The sequence below is a fragment of the Paramisgurnus dabryanus genome, chromosome 9 (assembly GCF_030506205.2).
Source record: "Paramisgurnus dabryanus chromosome 9, PD_genome_1.1, whole genome shotgun sequence".
Lineage (NCBI taxonomy): Eukaryota > Metazoa > Chordata > Actinopteri > Cypriniformes > Cobitidae > Paramisgurnus > Paramisgurnus dabryanus.
The window spans coordinates 18,835,842-18,855,635 of NC_133345.1; the positions used below are offsets into that span (position 1 = coordinate 18,835,842).

Sequence of the window (19,794 nt, forward strand, 5' to 3'; positions counted from 1 at the left end):
CATACAATCATACAAAAAACGTATATTAAAATTATAATAACTTGTGTATGTAGTATCATTTTGGTGCCAAGTTATTTCTGCAATAACAGCCCCTCGTGTTGTTATTAAATGTTTACGGTAACTATAAGGCCATGACCCGTTTTATGATCTACATGTTTATTTAAACCAGGACCATTCATATCGTATTTTTTTTAACTTTAGGGGAAAAAAATAAATCTCTCCTGAAACTCTGAAATAAAGTTCTGCCCTTGATATCGAGCCCCTGCTTGTGTGATCTCCCAGCCAACAGAAAGTTTTCTGAGTCTAAACGTCAAACTCCTCCCTTTCGACACTTGTATTGAGCTTGACTGAGCTGCGGAGCTGTCCTAGTAAAGCGGCAAGCAGGCGAGTGTTTGATACCGTCTGCGATCACACGGAAGCGGCAGAGGAGAAAATCACCGAACACGCTCACGACAGAATAACACGCGGGACTGGGTTGTCCATTCCACAGCACACATCCATGGCGCTGTGTAACGGGGATACCAAGGTCAGTAAACCGGCCTAAGCGTGCGCAGAAGTAAAAACGAGTCTCCCGTCCTTGTATCACCGGCTCGGGGTGCCTCCGGTAGTATCCTCTCACACGCGGCCTTGCCCGTACGGGGAAACTTAGGGCACCCGTTTTATTGCTTTTGGTGACTGTTGTATATCTATGAAAACACTATTGTAGACATTTTATCTTCGTTGGACATGCATGTAGCACTCTGTCCGCGTGATCTCGGGGTGTTTAAAGTGATAGCGAAAGCATTGGGTGCCCCGGGCGAGGTTTAGAGGCTCAACGACCGCAGCCCTGAGAAATAAAAGCTCGCGCACTGACTTCGGCTGGGCTCGCGACTCGCGAGCACTGTCCACGAGGCTAAGCTAATGCTAGTTAGCTGCACATTCAGTGAGGCAATGCTGAGGCTCCGTTGCTAACAAGATTTTGGTGCTATCGCGCAGTTAACGTTGTAACTTAAACATTTTCAAAAATAACAAATTGACATGTTCTGTGTAAGTAAACTTACTCATGCTATTACCAACGCAGCGATATTATAAACAGGCCAATGCATATTCACATTGGATATTGAGTGCTGTTTTGTTGTTACCGTTTCTTTGGACATATACTGCTAGTTAACATTTGCATGGTTCAAATACCCGTCAACAAACTTTGTTTTTAAAATTTTACCAGCTGTTAAATGCTTTAACTTAGAGTTGTTGGAGTTGAGTGTAGTGCTGTTTTCTTGCACTCACAAACCACGTGGGAACGTTCATAATATAAACTGTAACAAGCGATAACCGCTTTTGCAGGACATGCGTTAAATAACTACATTGTAGTAAAAATTTAACTTTGTTTCAGATGCCTCTGATGATCTTTAATTCCCAACTTTACGTTTTTGATTGAGCCATGAAAGTTTTGGTAGTGTTATTGAACGTTTGCAATGGGCACCTACAAGCTGAATACAGATGAGATGAAACGCTTAACTTTTAAATATTACACAAAGTGTTTACTACACAAATTTTGTTACACCTAATAATACATGGTGGGTGACAATTTTCCCTGTCACTTTTACTCCCATATCTATAACACCCCCTTTTCCCTGGGCCCTGTTCTCCATGATGGGGGCCCATGTGTGGGGTAAAGTCCATCTATTGCTAAAATGCCTTTATTTTTACATGATCCTCCTTAGTCAAACATTTTAACTCAAATCGTCTTGCTCCGTTAATAATTAATAAAAATGAACACTTTGTTTCCGTCTGTTTTATACTTTCAATCCAGAAAATCCCAGAAGGGTTGTTTAACCTCATTTTATCATGTTTACTTCCTCTGTAATTGTGTGGTGTTTTACAGAGAGTGCAACGCATTAAAGGATATTGGGGCGGATTCCCGGACAGGGCTTATTCTAGTCCCAGACTAAAATTTGTGTTTAAGCTGCCTTAATTTGAAAACATCTTGGATCAAAACAATATATTTAATGGAATATATGCAAATTTGTGTTACATCAACACCCAGTGTTCAGGGTCTGACAGAAATATGCGCTTTTATGTGACATCTATTGCCTGCCTTGGTTTCGCATGACAGCACATTTCTAGTCACATGCGCACATGTGTCTTTAAAATGCATCACAGCTTTAATTAGTCACATTTTACATGCTTAATTTAAGCATTTATGAGAGTTGTGCCTTCACGGTATTTTGTATGTGTGTACGCAGCTGGATATTGTTGGAGAACCCAAAGATGGTTTATGTTCCTACGAGGGTGCCGTGGTGATCCTTGATGCAGGAGCACAGTATGGGAAAGTGATTGACCGGCGGGTACGAGAACTTTTCGTCCAGTCTGAGATTCTGCCTCTGGAGACGCCAGCGTTTGCCATCAGAGAGCAGGGTTTCAGGTGAGCCCATCGGAACCAAGTTTTGTTTATTTTGCATAAAGATGGTGTTTGAAGATGTTAAACAGCACCAGGGAAGACTCTTAGAAATGTTTGAAACGGGACAGTAAGCAAGCAAGAAAGATGCATCATTGAATTGCTCAGTATTAAATGTAAATGTATACTGTGAAGACAGTAGTTGCATCATGCAGTAAAGACTAAAGAATGACATATGTTAAGATCAGGAATTCATTTTTCTGTATAAATTGTGACAATGGTGTAATACTGTATGTCTTAAACATTTGCAAAACACCAGTCAGCGGTGAAGATAAACGTCAGGATTGGTTTATTTTGTTATGTTATTCTGTGCTTGCGAGAACATAGAGTGCTGTGCAACCCACCTGTGTGGACATAAAAGGAAACAAAGCAGTTGTGTTTTCTTAAATAGTTGAACAGTGAAGGACTCAGATTGTGTGTAATAGAAGACTCACAACTTGGGTCAGGGCTGACTATTATCTGGCCCTTGCATTGTAGCTTTCAAGTTGAGACCGCCTCAATGCATCTGTTTTAGCCACTAGAGATTTTATAACTGTATTTTGGTTTACATATTGCCTAACAAACATTTTGTATGATGTTAGGGCCATTATTATATCTGGAGGCCCAAACTCTGTCTATGCAGAGGATGCTCCCTGGTTTGACCCGGCCATATTCACCATTGGAAAACCCGTTCTCGGCATCTGCTATGGGATGCAGGTCAGATTTTTTCTGTTTACATTTAACATTTTTAACATTTACATCTGGTAGCCATGTATCACACAGTCTTTTTATAAGCATAATCCATCATAGTGTCAGTTTTGTGAACAAATAGACCCATAAAATATCACAATATATGTGTTTTGCATTCCTCAGATGATGAATAAAGTTTTTGGAGGCACAGTTCACAGGAAGTGTGTGAGAGAGGACGGTGTTTTCGACATTACTTTGGACAACTCTTGCTCTCTCTTTAGGTAGAAATATCTCATTCAGTATTTCATTTGTTATGAATAATGCATTTCGTAGCTGTTGATGAAAAAATTACATTTACGCTCACACGTTCTTATGTGTTTACAGGGGCTTGCAGAAAGAAGAAGCTGTCCTGTTGACACATGGAGACAGTGTCGACAAAGTTGCAGATGGATTTAAAGTTGTCGCCCAGTCCGGAAGTATTATTGCAGGTATATAAACAGAAAACAGCAGGTTGCTTAGACCAGTGGTTTACATAAATGTATGTTCGCCTGCTCATATAGACTTAACATTAAATGGTAATCGAACCTGGCTTGCTCCGCTCAAAAGAAGATTGAACTGAAAGGCTCATCATGGTCCCAAGTTCATAACTGCATGAAGGGAAAAAGAGCAGTGAAGCGCAGAGAGAGACGGGACTAAATCTTCTGTCCTCACAAACCTACGTTTAGACCTTCATTTAATGTTAAAACTAGGGCTGTCAGCATTAACACATGCAATTAATTTATTAATCATTAACGCATTAAAATAGTCAGACCCTGGATCCATTATAGTGGTTTTTGATATAAGTTTGATTGTTCTAGACTGTTCTAGTCCCAGCCTGTGAAATCCAGGCTAAATCTCATCATCCAGTTTAGAAGATTAGCGTCTTCAAGGTTTGATTTTACATTAATTTCAATCGTTGGGCTTACTTGGTCAATATAAAAGATATCAAGGTTATATTTTCACACAATTTTCTTTACATTATATAGGATAATTTTATTTAGAAAGCGGTAAATCACACAGATGAAATGAATTATTTTAGCCAGGTTTTCACAGCTTGTGGCATAAATGTCCTAAATCCTAAATAGGTTGATTGTGTCTGCTGCTGAATGTTGAAGTTAAGGTATTTTTTGTCTTTTGTATATCAGGTATTGCTAATGAACAAAAGAAGCTGTATGGGACTCAGTTTCATCCCGAAGTGGATCTCACAGAAAGAGGGATGGATATGCTACGCAACTTCTTGTTTGAGATTGCTGGCTGCAGCAATAACTTCACTGTCCAGAACCGTCAGCTCACCTGCATCAGGGAGATCAGAGAGAAGGTGGACAAATCCAAAGTTCTGGTGAGTACAATACGACCCTGCATTTACCATCAATTAAAGATATATGGATTTATTAGGGTATAATGCTATTTATAAGCACGTGCATTTAAAGCAGGGAGGAATGACAGGAGAAATCTATTGGTTAGAATTTCTGTTTACTTGCCACCACTTATTTAAATTTTGGCATCTGTGCCTTGAGGGCATTCAGTTCTGGATTCAGATGATGTACATTTTTGCATCCGTGCTTGTGGGCATTCAGTTCTGGGTTCAGATTGATATTCAGCCAATCACCTGAGTTGTGATTGCACTGATGATGATGGCATTACAAGAACTCACACAGCCCCAAGCCCTTCAATAATGGCTGTCAATTGATGGAGATGTTTTTGACAACCAAATGGTTTAGTTATGGTATCTTCTAACAGGGACCAGCTTGCCGGTGCTAAGCAGCCAATCCCTAAACACCTTTGTTCATGTGCGGCTATTATTGTGGAATCAATGCAATATGCATCTACCTTAATCTACGACATATTTTTTGTTTAGTTGAAGCCATATTTGCTTATGAGCATAGTACTTTAATTTGTCTGTTAATTGTTGTTGCTCTAGGCTTTGCTTGGGTGGGATCTGAGTGTATAGTGTGTGAGGGAAAGTAATTAAAAAAAATTCCAATTAAGCGCCGTTCTTTGCTAAAGCAAGGTGATTGACTCTGTAAAGTGGGTCTTCTCTCTAGAGTATAGATCAGAGGGTGTTATTGGCTTAATAACCTTTCTGTGTATTGAACCTGCTTCCCCCAAGCCGTTGCACTATTACATTGTTTTAGTATTTCTATGTATATTTAATAATTTGTGACCCTTCAAGTGAAATCCAGGCCAAAATCTCGTAATCTAATTTGAGATTAAGAGCATCAAAGTTTCAAGATATTAAAGATATTAAGGTTATATTTTCATTGAATGTTCTTTATACTATGTAGGTTTAGTTTTAGAAAACAGTAAATTATAAAAAAAAATGACTAGCTTGGTTTTTACAGGCAGGGTCTCACAGAGTTGTTGTATGTTTTGTGTGTGTAAATGGTAATTTTTTTTTGCAGGTTTTATTAAGTGGTGGTGTAGATTCGACTGTGTGCACAGCTCTGCTGAATAAAGCCCTGATTCAAGAGCAGGTCATCGCTGTTCATATTGACAATGGGTTCATGAGGAAAAAAGAGAGTCAGAGCGTTGAGGAAGCACTGACAAAACTCGGCATCAATCTCAAAGGTAATTTTTAGAAATATTTCTTTTGGATGGGTAAAATATGAAAAGGATTTCTGTGATTATAAAAAGCTAAATCATAACAAATGAATATCCCAAATTCTTAGAAATAAAGTTTTATGACAGTGAAATGGTAGCCTGGCTAACACCAGAACAGTCTCATAGAGAATGAGACGTCGTCTGGGAACCATGCTCATTTTCTCGTATTTGAGGCGTGGTTTACGAATGCCTAGAGTTCTATGAACTTCCCTCAAGCGGAGGTTTCCGCCTTCCGATTGGTTGCCGCCGAACCGCGTCATAGCTCATTACCATAAAGTTGAACTAATTTCAACTCTCCTAGACGCTCACGCCGTACATGACGCGCCGCGCCGCTGCTCAGCCGAGTTCGCCGCTGGCTTTCATTGAAAATGAATGACTTCCGCCACTTTGACGCTCTCGCCGGTGGCGGTGTGAAAGCACTGTTAGTGGCACTGTGACAACCACAGTACAGACATAGAGACAATATGATATTAATAAATATCACTTACCATTTATAAGTTAATTGTAATTAGTCGACGAAGATGCCTAGCAAACATCTTTCTTGGATATGAAATTGTTTAATGCCAAAAGTTGCTCTTTTTTTAATAAACTTGCATTCAAAACTACTTAGAACACTATCTAAGGTGGCATTGAAAAGTAACTTCGCGTCTGTGCTGTGTTATAACAAATAACAAAACTGCTTCGGTGTGTCGCATAGACTTTGTCATCGTCTTGCTGCCCCCTCCCCGTTCTGTGATTGGTTCCCTATTTCAGGGGCAAAAAAGGGCCATAGTTTCCATGCTAGACTTGCAGCGTGAATAATTTGCGCGCAAGGCAGCATGGGGAAACCCAGGCTAGTGAAATGGGTTCCTGAAGGTGCAATGTACTACTTGTATAACACTTATATATTAGTTCATAAATTAATATTTTTAAATAAAATGGGATCAGTTTTTTCTTTTTTTCTTTCTTTAAAATTTTTTTTTAATGGAATTAGTGTTGGGCGATACGCCCCATTTTTTACTCATTTCTTGACAAGTCACTTGATTGGTGGACAAAAAGAAGTAATGGCAACACTGTCATGACCTTAACCTTCTTAAAACTGATGCCATTAATCTGAGCTCGTCATTAAATCCCATCCGCTCTAAAAATTCCTGTGTGCCAGGAGCCGGAACAGCACACTCGCTGGTTTTAAACCCCTGCGTGCCAACTTCTCTAGTGCAAGGAAATGTCAGAGCTGTGCGTATTACAAGCTCATGTGCAAGGAAGAGTCCGAATCATGGGCATTACAAGTTTAGGTGCTAGAAGGAGTCCATCCTGCGCGCATTCAGGTCCGAGCAAGCGTGCAAAACGCGCATTAAGTCTAGCTGCATACGGGAAAGATTATTCGCGTGTTGCAAAGTGAAGCCCACAAACCCTCTCATGCGAAGAAAAGCACGCAATGCACATGTTAATGTAAAACTATGATGATGATAATAATACTAATAGCCATCGCCAACTATCATCATGAAAATCTGCTATTGGTGATATGTCTGTCCTAAATGGAATCTAATAAAATAATCTGACTACTTTAGTTTCCCACCACTAAACTTTGGCTATATCAGTTTGATCAGATCTCTCCAATATTAAAAAATAAATTTTAGCTCTCTTGGATTTCCCCAATGAGCTTTTTTTGTTTCATTTTTTTTTTCAGTGGTAAACGCAGCACACACCTTTTACAATGGCACCACTACCCTGCCAATATCAGAGGAGGACCGCACACCTAGAAAACGCATCAGCAAAACCCTCAACATGACCACCAATCCAGAAGAAAAGAGGAAGATCATTGGGGATACGTTTGTAAAAGTGAGTAGCTTTGTTCTGCATTGCTTCCTACGATCTTGTTCTCTGCTTCATGCTGGAGCCATTACCAGACATCTCCCATTAACCGAATTGATGTTGTCAATATTTTAAGATGGCGCTGTGATGATGTTGATGCAGAACTGAATTTGTTATTGATTTCCCTTTAAATATCCTGAGTACACATCAACTAGAGTTTACCTGGAGAGTAAACAAATTACAGAGCATTAAAATGTTATGAGTTGCAAAGTGATCTGGATGTGTAGCAGACAGTGGTGCTATAATATAAAGGCTTATATTATTGTGCTGTCTCTATCAGGTGGCGAATGAGGTGATCGGAGAGATGAATCTAAAGCCGGAGGATGTATTCCTGGCACAAGGCACGCTCAGACCGGACCTGATTGAGAGCGCCTCTCATCTCGCTAGTGGGAAAGCAGAAGTTATTAAAACGCATCACAACGACACAGAGCTCATCCGCAAACTCAGAGATGAGGTAAAGATCAATATCGACCAGGTTCATTTTGATCCATGGTGCTCACCAGATGGCACAAGTTTGAGTCCAATCTGTGATGTTATAATTGATTCCTTGATTCAGACTCTACTATATCTACATAATGCAAAAGGTTAAAATATTTTTGTCCTCTTTTATCTGGAATTGCTTACTGTAATGGTAGTATTGTTTCACTAATATGTTATTTCAGTGTTGGCATACTTAAAGAGAGAAATACTTGTAGGTGTGGTTTTCCAGACAGGGTTTATCCTAGTCCCAGACTAAATTGCATGTTTGAGCTGCCTTACTTTAAAAGCAACTTGCACTGACACATCTTAACAGTGTTTAGTCTCTAGAAGCACACCACACCAGTATTGTTTTTTGTAAGGTATGTTTGTAAAAAAAAGGCCTAGTCCTGGATTAATCTATACCCTTTCCAGGAAACTGGCCCATAATGTTTCTTTTGTCAATATTAGTGAACTCGAGCAATAAAAGGATTTTGTGATTTATTTGGCTGAAATAGGTTTTGGATTGCCTTTCGGTGTAACAGAATAGAGGTGCACGGCAGGGAGGCTTTTCCTTTTAATGTTAAAGAAACACAATTACGCCTCCATCTTAACAGTTTTTTTGGTGGTTTTTGTGGACATTGCTCCCTGCAGGGAAAAGTTATCGAACCGCTGAAAGATTTCCATAAGGATGAAGTAAGAGCATTGGGTCGAGAACTAGGGCTCCCTGAAGAGATCGTCTCTCGACACCCTTTCCCTGGTAAGAACATAACTCATTTTTTAAATTGACTTAAAGGAATATTCCATTTTCTTAAAAGAAAAATCCAGATAATTTACTCACCACCATGTCATCCAAAATGTTGATGTCTTTCTTTGTTCAGTCCAGAAGAAATTATGTTTTTTGAGGAAAACATTGCAGGATTTTTCTAATTTTAATGGACTTTAATTGAGCCCAACATTTAATACTTAACTCAACACTTAACAGTTTTTTTCAACGGAGTTTCAAAGGTCTATAAACGATCCCAAACGAGGCATAAGGGTCTTATCTAGCAATACGATTGTCATTTCTGACCAGAAAAATAAAAAATATGTACTTTTAAACCACAACTTTTCGCGTAGGTCCGCTCCAGCGTGACCTAACGTAAATGCGTAGTGACGTAGGGAGGTCACGTGTTACATATATAAAACGCACAATTGTGGACCATTTTAAACAATAAACTGCCACAAAGACATTAATTAGTATCAGTTGACATACAACAACGTAGGAACGGTGCTCTTTCAAGACACTTGTAAACACTGGGGCGGAGTTTCGCGTTTGTGCTCTGTGACCTCTTGACGTCATGACGTATTGCGTGGGGTCAGCTGGCGCATCACGACCGGATCTACATGACGAGAAGTTGTGGATTAAAGTGTATATTTGTTATTTTTATTGTCAAAAATTACAATCATTTTGCTAGATAAGACCCTTATGCCTCGTGTGGGATCGTTTAGAGTCCTTTGAAACTCCGTTGAAAAAAACTGTTAAGTGTTGAGTTAAGTATTAAATGTTGGGCTCTATTAAAGTCCATTAAAATAAGAAAAATCCTGCAATGTTTTTCTCAAAAAACATAATTTCTTCTCCACTGAACAAAGAAAGACATCAACATTTTGGATGACATGGTGGTGAGTAAATTATCTGGATTTTTCTTTTAAGAAAATGGACTAATCCTTTAAATTCAACCAATAATCTGTTAAAACAAATGTTATTAATTGTTAAATATTTTGGGACCTTATGTGTATACCTGCAATGGCTTTGTTTAAACACTGAATTGTGTGTAGTTGTCTGAAACATTGAGCTGTGGTGCTTGTGGGGGCCATGCAAGTTTAATTTTGGTTCACATTATTTCCTAATCCTGTTCTCTTTCCCACAATTGTCTTTTTGTCATTTTATTGCCATCCATAGTGCCAAAGGCCTAAAACAACATAGTAAATTACAGTGACCACACTTTTTTTAAATGCATTATATAAATCTTGTTATGACTTGACTTTGGTGTATGATCATTCATTTATGCTTTTTGTGCTGCAGGTCCAGGTTTGGCCATCAGAGTCATATGTGCTGATGAGCCTTACATCTGTAAAGACTTTGCTGAAACCAACAACGTCCTAAAAATCATCACAGACTTCTCTGCCAGTGTTAAAAAGGTACGGATTTAAACCACACTGTGGTGCGCAAATAACACACACAAATATTTCTGCTGTTTGTATGATTGCAGTTGTAAGTTTTGTGTTTCCGGAAAGCCGTACAAATTAGCACACGAGTAGTCTACTCACAATCAGTGTTGCCAACTTTGACACATTCAGATGAGACTGCATGAAGCTGATGCGTGAATGAGCTGCAAAACAGCATTTTTAATCATTTATCTGGATCATGTTTGATCCAAATTTGTTTTGAAGCTGGACTATTTGGACAAATAAAGATGAACATATCTCAGTTGCACACCTAGATGGACTTCAGTGAGAACAGTGTAGCAAGATTGCTGGTTAACAACGTTTACATTAACAAGTATTTTTAATGGGTTCAGTCACCTATTTCATACTTGTTTTGTTGTCTGACAACAAATATTATACAATTGAAAAATTAGGCATTCGGCTGTATTAAAATATAGTTTGTGACAGTCCAAAAAAGTAAGGGAATTTGAAGTGCTAATGTATTTAGAATGCAATTACGATATGGTGACATCACTGATTTGCTAATAATGTAATCTAGCAACATTTAGCGACTTTTCAAGCAAGCTTAACTATCTTCAATTGAAAATAGTTGGCAACACTGATCACAATGTCCCTTGTCAATCTCTTCTTGAAGAGTTATAAAAAAGTTAGCTGTATAGGTAGGGGAGCTACCACCGGCAACGTCTCAGGCCAAATTAAGAAAGCATTTTAAAATAAACTAATATGTACCCATAGATTGTGTAGACTTTTTAAATGTTGTATATACTATAATTATGTAAAAAAAAATGATCTATATATTTGACCTTGCAGGAATCCAAAAGTAATCAGATTACATTACTTTTATTTTTTTGGGGGGTGTTTTAGTGAAGTAATAATACTGTCCAATACTGAATATTTTGTAACTGTAAAGGCATACATTTTAAAAGTAACCCTCCCAAGCCTGGTCACATGCCATAAAATCTCAAACGGTCTGATGTTCTGTTCAGCCACACACCCTTCTTCAGAGAGTGAAGTCGTGCATATCAGATGAGGAGGAGGAAAAACTCATGCAGATCACCAGCCTTCATTCACTTAATGCCTTCCTGCTGCCAATCAAAACTGTTGGCGTCCAGGTAAGCTTTTGCTTCTTCTGCATGTCTTCACATGCCATTGGAAATTTCCTACTTCCACTTCGAAAATTGTAATTGTGAATTTGTCATGTTCAAGTGCTTTGTTTTTAAAAAAAAGTAGGAAAATTAAGTTTTTTGTCAACCACACATCATCTGTCGGAGCAGATTGTGTAGTTGGCAGCGCTCCGACATGTGGTGCTTTCGACCTTTCGGGGACCCAAGTTTGATTCCCGGTTCATGGTCATTTGCCAGTCCCATACTCCTCTCTCTCCTCCCTGTACTTTCCTGTCCACTCACTGTTAAATAAAGGCAAAAACTGGCAAAAAAAACACACATCATCTAAACTACTGTATGGTCTTACTGCATTTAAAGCAGCATAAGTGTCATTTATTTTGGCATTCAATGCGCAGTGTTCAGAAATGGTACACATCCTATCATGCAGTATTTTATTGACTTCGTAAACGTGTAAAGAAAACAGCCTTCATCCCTTTTCTTTATTTTCTTTTTAATTGTTAGGTTACTTTGACTGCTCATCTGTGTTAAAGGGATAGTTCACCCAAACCAATCAAAAGCCCCATTGACATCCAAGTCAATATGTCTTTTGATCAGTTTGGTTACAAACATTCCTCAAAATATCTCCTCTTCCTTCCTTACATTTTTAATTTACATCAACTTACATCAACAAAAATTATATTGATTTGACAAAATGTTTTTAAGTATTTTTTTTATAGTGCAGGTTTGTAACAACATTAGAGAATTTTCATTTTAGGGAAACTAAGTTAAATTTAAACCAGCCTTCATAGCTTCATTCATTGTCTGACAACACATTTTCCTATGCCCACAGTTCTGTGGTTAGTTGTTGATGCACATGTTTTACTGGCTCTCTTTCTCCTGCCCGCTCCCTTTGTTAATGTTAAGGATCAGATGTAGTTGTATAGTTATTTGGAGTTGTTAATGTCAAGGAGACTATATTATATCAGCACATCGACTGACACCCCTCCATTGCCTTACTGTGCTGCCGTGTGCGAGTCTCATGACGTTTGTATTTATAGACAGATTTATGATTGGACAGAAGAAGGTGGTTTACTTCTCTGTGAGATGAAGCCATTAGACAGAACCAGTCCAGACCGTGTGTCTCACCACATAGCTCAATGATGCATGGTTGGGTGTTCCCCTTATAGACTGAGTACTACTGTACCACACTGTGCTAAAATTACCACAGTCTTCAGACTAAAAGCTGGGACATGCTGACTCATGAGGAGGGAAAAAGTTCTACATGCCGTTTTCTGTATTTATACACGTGTTTAAATTTGTTGGTATGTTTAACTGTGTGTACAGGACACAACATTTGAGACCTAGGAGAAACTTTACACTATTGAAATGAAATCTGAAATAAATATTTTTAGCTTTTTGTGAAGTGTACCTTTATAAGAGCCTTGGCGGTCAGATGATGTACTAACTCAGATTCAATGTCATTCATCTGTACAGGGTGACTGCCGCTCATACAGTTATGTTTGTGGGGTGAGCAGTAAAGAAGCCCCTCACTGGGATTCATTGATGTTCCTGGCCAGACTTATCCCTCGAATCTGTCACTCCATCAACAGGTAATATCATCAGACTTCATCTTGTGTTCATCAGCTTTATTCATGTCTCATTTATAAATGGTGCGTTAGGATCTTTACTAAAGTGTACGTGCACCCAAATGCCAAAAATGGTGTACAGCAAAAATATTCAGACTAATAAAGCTGTGTGTACGCACACCTGTAAACAATGTTCTCTTTATAAAATGCAGATCACCTGCAAGTGTGCGTACATGAATCAGCCTCAAATCCCGCTCCATACACGCTCATTTTTAACCGTGTAAAGCACCTCATAAATACTGATCCTTATGTTAATGAGCTTGGCATGCAACCCATGCATAGCTATGGTAAGCTAAAGCTGAGGCATTGAGTAACAAACAACATTTTACATTTATTAATTTAGCAGGCGCTTTCATACAAAGCCTCTCAGATATAAGGATTCAAGTAACATTTCTTTAAGTATATAGAAACCTATTATAATGTTCTTTTCATCTACTTTGCAGAGTTGTTTACGTCTTTGGGTCACACGTAAAAGAGCCGCCCACTGACATCACACCCACCTTCCTGACAACTGGTGTACTGAGCACACTAAGACAGGCTGACTTTGTAGCACACTCCATTTTGAGAGAGTCTGGTAAGAGCTCACTGTCCACTTCATTATTGTCATAACCTTTATATGCGTAAACATTCCCAGCACTGCTATGGCTACTGCACGAGCTGAGGAAATATTTTCACCACAACTATGTCTCAGTCAAAATGTGGCTGGTTAGATGTCAGCTGATGTTGTTGCAACTGTTGACTTCTGTTCTTCATACAGCTTGAAATTTCACAAATATTGTATTTTTAGGAGAATGCAGTACGTGTATGCACAACTGATTAAAGCAATGTTTAAACCCAAAAACAAAATACAGTTTTAACAACATGAGTGAAGTAAAATTGAGGGTTTGTGGACACCTAGTGGTTTATTGAATTACTGCAGTGCAGAGATTGCTGAAGGAGTGTAACTGGTCTGTTATGTAAGGGATAATGTAGAGGCAGCCGGTAGTTATCGGGAAATAAGCCCCGACAGTGTGATCAGGACCCGACGCGAAGCGGAGGGTCTTGTATCACACTGAAGGGGCTTATTTCCCGATAACTACCGGCTGACTCTACATTATCCCGCTTATTACACGGCTACTTGTCACATAAGAAAAAAAACTGGACATGAATATGAATTTGAAACATTTTATTGGCATATTTGTTTTAAATTAACATTTTTATCCTTCCGCGAAACTTTGCACAGATGCATAAAATGATCGTAATACCTTATTAAGATCCTCTGCTTCATACTTGTCTGTCTCCATTTTTTCTCTTTTAGCCAGTCTTTGAGAAGTTTTAATCCCCATTCTGTATTTTTTTGTGTGTTGGCTTCGTAGCTGTCAAGTTCAGTCTCAGTAAGCTGTCTGTGTCTTGTCGTGGTTGTCCAGTGTTTGTCACAAGATGGCGCCAAACAAACAGTAATCTTTATTGGCGCGGAGCGATCTTACTGAAAAGTAGTACCGGCTATGCGTTATTATTTTGGAGCGGTTATTATTCGAAAAGAACGAACCTGCAAATGTCTCAACTGACCAATCAGAATCAAGCATTCCAGAGAGCCGTGTAATAAAGTGCTCTATTTGTTTATACTTGGGCATTGGGTTCAGGGTGTGATTTGTTATGTTGTGCTTTATTTCCAGGCTACTCTGGCAAGATCAGTCAAATGCCAATCATTCTCACTCCACTGCACTTTGACCGTGACCCGCTACAGAAGCAGCCGTCTTGCAGACGATCCGTCGTCATCAGAACCTTTATCACCAGCGACTTCATGACGGGCATTGCCGCTACACCAGACAACCAAATCCCTGAAGAGGTGAGAGATCATTCATGTGGACTGATAGGTTAAGGGTGATAACCAATAATCAACGTTTTGTTATGGATATAGTTTGACTTGAAGTGTTTTCAAACTAATTTAAAACTACTAACTGGTAGAGCTTGCAGAATAAAAGTTTTTGTTTACATATTAAATGTGTGTGTAATGTGTATTTGCATGTGAATAAACATTTGTATATTTACATATAATTTATATCATATTTAAGTATAAATATTTATTGTATCAATATATTTTTTCCTTAAAAGTATACATACATGTGTTTGTATTTATATATACATAATATTTGTTGATGTACTGTGTATAACAATTATGTAAACAAAAACTTTTATTCTGCAAACGAATAGTCGTGACTAATCATAAGGCAGCCCTACTAACTAGGTGACTTAATAGGTGTCGTTAAAAACTTTAAATCCTACAATGCATGTAGGTCGAAAACAGCTAGATGGGGTACAAAAAAGGGGAATCCAGTGGGGTTTTTTTGTTGCATTTTTAAATGTTTAAGGGATTAGTTTACAGAGAAATTAAAATTAGTGCTGGGCAAAGATTAATCGCGATTAATCGCATACAAAATAAGTGTTTTTTTGCATAATATATGTGCGTGTACTGTGTCTAATTATTGTGTATATTTAACCACACACACATTCATATATTCATTTCAGAATTGTTTTACTTATATACAGTGTTGGGTGTAACTAGTTACTAAGTAATTAGTTACTGTAATTAAATTACTTTTCCCTTGAAAAAGTAAAGTAAGGGATTACTCTTATTTTTCTTGTAATCTAATTACAGTTACTTTTGATGTAACTAAATACTGTGTATGGACTCTAAAACTATTATGTTAACAGTAATACAAAGGTGGATTTAACATGGTTTAAGTTTAAAATTATCACTATTAACTGGTTGATTATTAGCATTAATATTAATGAGATGCTGGCTGTTTATTAATGCTTAGCACATATCTGATTCTGCAAAACCTTATTCTACGTCCTTAACCCTCCCCATTTCTACCAATACTTAAAATTAACAACTTCTTTAGTATTAATAAGCAGTATTTGGAGTATATTGAGGCAAAAGTAGTTAATAGTTAGTTAATAGAGATGATTGGACCCTAAAGTGGGACCAGAATAATTGATGTACTTTTATATATTATTTTTTCGAGCCATTTCAAGCCTATCCTTGTATCATGTACTAAATAGGATTTAGAAAGTAATTAGTAATACTTTTGCGAGAGAGTAATTTGTAAAGTAATCTAATTACATGATTAAAGATGTAATTAGTAACTAGTAATTAATTACTTTTTTTGAGTAACTTACCCAACACTGCTTATATATAATTTTTTTTAATTTATTTTTAATATAGAATATATAAAAATATCAATAAATATATATAAACATGTAAATGTTTCTTAAATACATACATGAATGTGTGTGTATTTATTTATACATAATAATTACACACAGCACATACTCATATATTATGCCAAAAATCACTTTTATTTTGTATGTGATTAATCGCGATTAATCTTTGCCCAGCACTAATTAAAATTGATCTATATACTTAAATTGACTTGACTATTTGCCCTCAAGCCATCCATGATGTAGGTGATATTGGTTTTTCAGTTAAACGCTAGAGAATATTTTGGTCCTTGGTGAATTATAAAATAAAAGTCCTCAGGTGCCAAACCTTTGAGAGTTAAAAAAGGAGATACAGGCACTACTAAATTAATCCCTGCAGCTCCTGACAATTTATTTTAAAATGAAACAAACATCTGGGTTAGGGTTTGGTTGGGGTCACTCTAGTCTCACCCATGGACCGTTGGCTGAACGTCTGATGCATATGTGAAACTTTTCTGGAAACACTTCAGCAGATTTCGAAGTCGTCCTCTGATTGGTTGATTTCCAGGAGATGTGTGTGTCGTGAAACAACATGGGTGTTTGCTATTGTTGTTATAAACTTTAGAGACACCTGTGAATGATGGTTTCACATTGGTCTGTTATTGTGGTGGCATCTCCAAGCCCCTAAACATGACGTGGCACAAAGTGAAAGTCATTGGTTGCTTTGTGTCAATCATTTGGCTTCTTGGTGGTCCTTTGCCATTTAAAGCTGCCATACTTCCAAAACCTTCAGTATGAAGAGTTACCCTGAGTGTTGTGCAAAAAATGTATATTTATTTACAGTATTATAACTAGTAATCACCTACATCTTGGATGCCATGAGTTCGAGTAAATTTTAAACTAAGCCTTTCACTGCTTAAAGGAAAACACCATCGTTTTTTAATATTTTACTTTGTTCTTACCTCAATTTAGAAGATGAATGAATACATACCCATCTTTTTTCAATGCGTGCACTTAATCTCTGTACAGTGCGTCTTGAATGTGTTAGCATTTAGCCTAGCCCCATTCATTCCTTAGGATCCAAACCAGGATGAATTTAGAAGCCACCAAACACTTCCATGTTTTCCCTATTTAAAGACTGTTACATGAGTAGTTACACGAGTATGTATGGTGGCACAAAATAAAACATTCAAAATGTTTGAACTATATTGAATGGCAGAAGAGCACTTGGTTTGCAGCTCTCAGTTTACTGCGCGCCGAGGTCGAAGTGCTGGGGCTAGGCTAAATGTTAACACATTCACGACGCGCTGTACAAAGATTAAGTGCACACATTGAATAAAGATAGGTATGTATTAATTTGACCTAAGTTGAACATAGTAAAATATTGAATATTTTCCTATAGCATTTTAACGGCACTTAGGACATTGGTTGTCTTAGGACAAATATCTGCCGTGCATTAACATATATATTAAAACTTGAATGATATGCAGTAATGTTTCCTAAGTAAATATACACTTTCCTATACACTAACCCATGCCCTATGTCACAGGTGGTTCTCAAAATGGTCAACGAGATCAAGAAAATCCCGGGTATATCGAGGGTGATGTATGACCTCACATCAAAGCCACCGGGAACCACAGAGTGGGAGTAAAACAGTGGACTTTATCATCTTACTTATCCTTGTATCCTCTTAAAGTCCTTCTCTACCTCCCCCCTTCCTAGTACTGCTACATTCCCCCCAAACCCCTTATCTTCGCTTCCGCAACCCCCCTTTAGGCTCGCCGCCTGCCCTGTCATTATCCCACTGAGACGAACATTCCCTACACTGGCAGGTTGTACTGTGATTGGCGCAAAACTGCTACTTCACTTCCGCCTCATTTTCTGGAGTCGGTTGTAATATTGGTATTATTATTATTATTATTAATATTGCTGTTGTCATTATCTTCATCATTGATGATGATCATGATACATGGATTTAGTTTTTTTATAGATATATATATCGGCTCTGTGTTTCATGCATTGTGACTGGTCACTTCTTCATATTCGCTATTGTAGCCACTGAAGGTCAAAGGTCATATTTGGGCAGTTGACTGTCCGAGTGCAGCATGACACGAACAAGCAGCTTTTTTCAAAAAAAAAAAAAAGACTTCTGTGTCAAGGGCTAAGGTCCTAGTGCTGTTTTCTGCCACCTTCAAGTTCAGTTTGTTTTCACTAACCCAGCTTGCGCAGTGTTGATTTTTGGTTGGATTTCTTACCTGAACCCTTCTGATGGAGGTGGCAGGTGATAACTCACTCACACAAAAAGTCGTGACCAATCAGTGTTTTCAATATTATTTGCCAAATACAGAGTTTTACGAGTGCTGCTGTCACAGCATGGTTGGTTTAACAGAGGCTCTAAACGTTGGAGAGCTCCTGGAATTTGTGCCTGTTTTATCTTTTTTGGTTATTTTGTTTTTCAGGGATGTGATTTTATTTTGCATTATTTTCCTCTCTCTCTTTTCTAGAATGTTGATAAAAGAAAAAATTAAAATTGTAAAATAACTGATGTCTGGCTTTTACGTCAACGTGATTAAGTTCGCCTGGGCTGGATTTTCTTAATTTTGTATTGTTTTACAGTTCAATAAACCTCAAACAAATTTACCAGAGTAGCAAAATTGCATAATTGTTTAGGGCATAAATATGCTTTTCATCCCATTGGCCTATTTATTGTCTTGTTTTAAACATAAATCTATGGTAAAAATGAGAGAAATTTCCACTAGGCTTATTTGAAAGCTTGAAATTTTGGCTTCTCTGGCAAATTTATCTTGTTTAAAAAACGTTTAGGTATTTTTTACTGGATAACAACTAATTAAAAATGTTTTCTGTTTTTGTTTTAGTAGGATGAATAGTGTACTTATTTTCACCAATAAAGGCCTTGGTATTTTCTTGTGCTGAGCAGAGCAATAGTGTTTCAAAAGGCACAGTAAAAGAGAATATGAGAGAGAGAGATGATCGAGGGGACTCATGAAGAGCAGAAACCCTTTCTATAGGTCAGATTAGCAGTTATTGGACCATGAACTGCTGTCAATGTAAGTGTGGTCACGTTAATATTCCAATCTTTTAACAGTCGCCTGGTCTTATATATAAATGTATAGAGAGAGAGGGACTTTGACTGGGCACAAGTGGAAAACAATGTTCAGCCCTCGGTCTAATTTAAGATGTAGAGAATTGTTATGATAAATGTAACATACTCTGTATTTATTGTCTTTAAAGATTTTCATTTCTTCCGTTGTAACGATAGCAAAAAACATCCTTGTCTTAAATGCAAAATCTTAATGTCTTTTCTCTCTTATGTCATCTTTTTCATAGTGTATATTTTACTTGTCTATTAAATACATCTAACAAGTTCAGATTCATAGTGGGTAAACTGCAATTTTACATGAAATTCAGTTTAATTTATGCAATTTTGTTGACATACCCCCTCTCTTGTTTGTCTAAAAACGAAACCGTGCTGTTTTATTTTAGTATTGTGCCTCAGACCAAGCCACCGCATGCAGTTTGAAACTGATATTTGTATAATGCAAAAAATGAGCTTTAATAAAGAACTTTGTGTTCAGAA

The 19,794-nt window shown here is 37.7% G+C and overlaps 1 protein-coding gene across 1 annotated transcript; it reads left to right on the plus strand.

Annotated features, from left to right (window-relative positions):
* Positions 1-325: 325 nt before the first annotated feature.
* gmps (guanine monophosphate synthase) lies at positions 326-19,794 on the plus strand. The gene is made up of 16 exons (XM_065282982.2): positions 326-526; positions 2,226-2,404; positions 3,019-3,133; positions 3,290-3,387; positions 3,491-3,594; positions 4,291-4,484; positions 5,548-5,713; positions 7,416-7,567; positions 7,881-8,054; positions 8,711-8,816; positions 10,122-10,237; positions 11,251-11,376; positions 12,862-12,977; positions 13,457-13,587; positions 14,669-14,841; positions 17,746-19,794. The coding sequence occupies exons 1-16, from the start codon at positions 500-502 to the stop codon at positions 17,845-17,847; spliced, it is 2,079 nt and encodes a 692-aa protein (XP_065139054.1). The 5' UTR covers positions 326-499; the 3' UTR covers positions 17,848-19,794.